The following is a 2769-nucleotide window of genomic DNA, read 5'->3' as shown; positions in this document are numbered from 1 at the left end:
TCTAGATTGGGCAATCCGCCTGGATTTCACCAATGTTTTCACCGTGTCTCAAAATGGTGAAACATTTAAAAAATATCCTCTCCGCAAAAACAAAACTATTACGTATGTCTCAAAATGGTGAAACATAGAAAACCCAAAGTTATTGTGAAATTAATCGGTGTATAAAAGTCAAACAAGAGACATGAAAAAATTAATCAGTGCTCCCAATTTAATACCAAAGTTAATATGTCTTGACCTAAAAGTTAAAATTGAAACTTCGAAACTCTTTTTTGAAACTTCGAAACTCTTGAGATTCTCAATTTTTTTTTTTCAAATTAGAGTCAATTAATTCGGCTCTTAATGACGCGCATTGCCAGAAGCCCAAAACCAAAGGCCCAGGAGCTTAGCATGGTAAGAGATGAGTGGATCGACGATGGGCATCTTGCTCCTATCAAGAGTGGGCTCTCTCTCAGGAAGGCGAGCAATCCAGTCAAAATGGTCAGGGGTGAAACGGGAAATCCGACCCTATTGGCGGGAATGAGAGCCGTTGCTTGCCAAAATACCAAATTTTGGCGCCAAAACCTGAATTGTGAGTCGGCTTGGGCTGCCCGAAGTTTCACGGGCAGCTCCCAAAAATTCTTTTTCTCACAAAGCTTCCACGCCAATCATCAATAGTAGTCTCATTTCATATAAAAAAGTAATAATGTTAGTAGTATTTCTATATTTCATGCTTCAGTCAAGACTTTGAACCTCATCCACTACATAGGTCACAAATTGTCCTCTTCTTCTTCTTCTTCTTCTTCTTCTTCTTCCTCTTCTTTCCTTAATACTCCCTGATCGATTTGCCGCCATCCCTCCTTTTCTTCCATTCAAAGTCTTTTTTTTTTTTGCACTTCGAAAACCCACCCTTGAACAAACTCCTTTTCCCTCTCCGACTCTTTATTGTTACTTACAAGGATAGCTAGCATCAAAAATACAAGAAAGGCCATCCTTTAGAGTTATCCCTCTCTTGCTTTCCAAAAAAATTTTTGATCTGTTGTAACGCCTTTAGACACCAAACTACCCCAGTCTCTTCCTCTTCTTCCTTTTTCATTAATTCCGAAATCCCTTCGGTAGTCCTCTTTATTGTTTTTCTTTTAGGGCTAATTTTGCATAAAGAGCGAGCTTTTCCTCTCGATTTTTTTGCCTTGCTGTTATCTATCTTTGCTCTGCAGCTATTGTTAGTTTATCAAACATGGGTTTCTCAAAGAAGCATCAGGGAGAAGGAGGAGGAAAGGAACTGGACGGCAAGAAATGGGTGATAGCCGGAATAACAATAAGGGCTCCCATGAAATCGATATCTACCAAGGGTAAGGGGGAGTACGAGGAAGCTGATGGGCGGTCAACAACTCCAACTGCGAGAGAATCAAGGATACCGGAGAGATTGCCTTGCCCGCCAGCCCCAAGGAAGCGCCGGCCTACTTCAACGTGCCATTTTAATGGTGGCAGAGAGTTTTTTATTCCTCCAGACCTTGAATCAGTTTTTATACGTCATGTCGAGAGAGCCAATTGAGAGTTTAGGAATGGGGGTTCCTTAGCTAAAACTACTACTACTACTACTAGTAAGTTATTCTCCTCTCTTTATATAGAAAAGAAAGTATTCTCTTCCATAGGATTTTTTTTTTCCTCCCTTTTAGTTTGTAATAGTAGTGACTAGTAATAGACTAGGAGTCCTGTCCTGTCCTCCAGTAGCTCAGAGGTTGAGAAGGGGACAAAACCCAAAAAAAAAAAAAAAAAGGCCGTGTACAAATACAAATCCAAGAAAAGGTTAGTGTAGTTTAGTTGGTTTGTTTGAATGATTTAAGTGTCGTCAGTCAGTGAGTTGTTTGCAAGATTTATCCCTCTAATTAAGGTAAGGTAAGGTCCCTTTTCATCATATTAGAAAAGATTTGAGTATGGGATGACATATTAATTACTAGCACTAAATGGTTCGACTCTTGTTTCAGTTGCAATATGGTATTGGCGTCACCATGACAGACGTCTTGTTATTTTGTTATGCTCCGAAATCCGTCTCTCCAAGGAGAGAGAGTCGTCGTCCTGCACCTCAATACAATTTTGAAAAAAAAAATAAAATGAGCTGCACTTCTGTGTGTGTGTGTGTCTGCTGCTCTCGCACCATCAATCGGAGAGAATCAAGAAAATAGACACGTGCGTGCGGTTTGTGTCCTGCCTTGCAATTTGCAAACCAGCAAGCAAAACTCGCGAGCTGTGAAACCCTTTTCGTGGTTGAGAGACTGAGACAGGCGCTTCCAGTTCCAATCCCACACCTGTTGTAAAATCCAAAGCTGATGCTAATATTGTATACTCCTGCTAAGTAGTAGTAATTTCTTTAACTCGTCTGGCGGGGCTTAACTACTTAATAATAGAGGGTCAATCTTCATGTGGGCGGCGAGGGTCGGTGGGGGATAAGGAGCATTTAGTAGTATATATGTTTGTTTGTGTAATTTTTTTTTTACCATGACCAATCCTCCAATCTCTCATGCATTCAATTTTTGTTGCCTCTTTTATGGCATCGGAAGAAGAGTACATCATTCAATTCTTGGCGAAGAAAGGAAGCGGGGAAGAGGATGGAATGGACAAAAACCAAAGTAGTCGTAGTACTGTAGAGTCGTAGAAGTAGTAATGCCCTCTGCAGTGCCGCTTGCTCTGCTTTAGTAGTAGTACTACTGTAGTAGTAGTAGTAGGAGTAGCGTTTCCAATTCGATGCCCCCTTTTCACCTGAAATGAAACCAATATTATTATTATTGCTAT

General features: G+C 40.5%; 1 protein-coding gene across 1 annotated transcript; it reads left to right on the top strand.

Moving 5' to 3' along the window:
• Positions 1 to 696: 696 nt before the first annotated feature.
• On the top strand, positions 697 to 1944 carry LOC140007582 (cyclin-dependent protein kinase inhibitor SMR6-like). Its single transcript, XM_072050303.1, has one exon. The coding sequence runs from the start codon at positions 1214 to 1216 to the stop codon at positions 1529 to 1531; it is 318 nt and encodes a 105-aa protein (XP_071906404.1). The 5' UTR covers positions 697 to 1213; the 3' UTR covers positions 1532 to 1944.
• The last annotated feature ends 825 nt before the right edge of the window (positions 1945 to 2769 follow it).

This window comes from Coffea arabica, chromosome 5c (genome assembly GCF_036785885.1).
Source record: "Coffea arabica cultivar ET-39 chromosome 5c, Coffea Arabica ET-39 HiFi, whole genome shotgun sequence".
Classification (NCBI taxonomy): domain Eukaryota; kingdom Viridiplantae; phylum Streptophyta; class Magnoliopsida; order Gentianales; family Rubiaceae; genus Coffea; species Coffea arabica.
Note: the sequence above shows the minus strand (reverse complement) of the source record. Positions and strands in the feature narration are given on the sequence as shown.

What these genes read in the sequence shown, in the direction of transcription:
- LOC140007582 (XM_072050303.1), top strand. Translation starts at nt 1,214, where the DNA reads ATGGGTTTCTCAAAGAAGCATCAGGGAGAAGGAGGAGGAAAGGAACTG.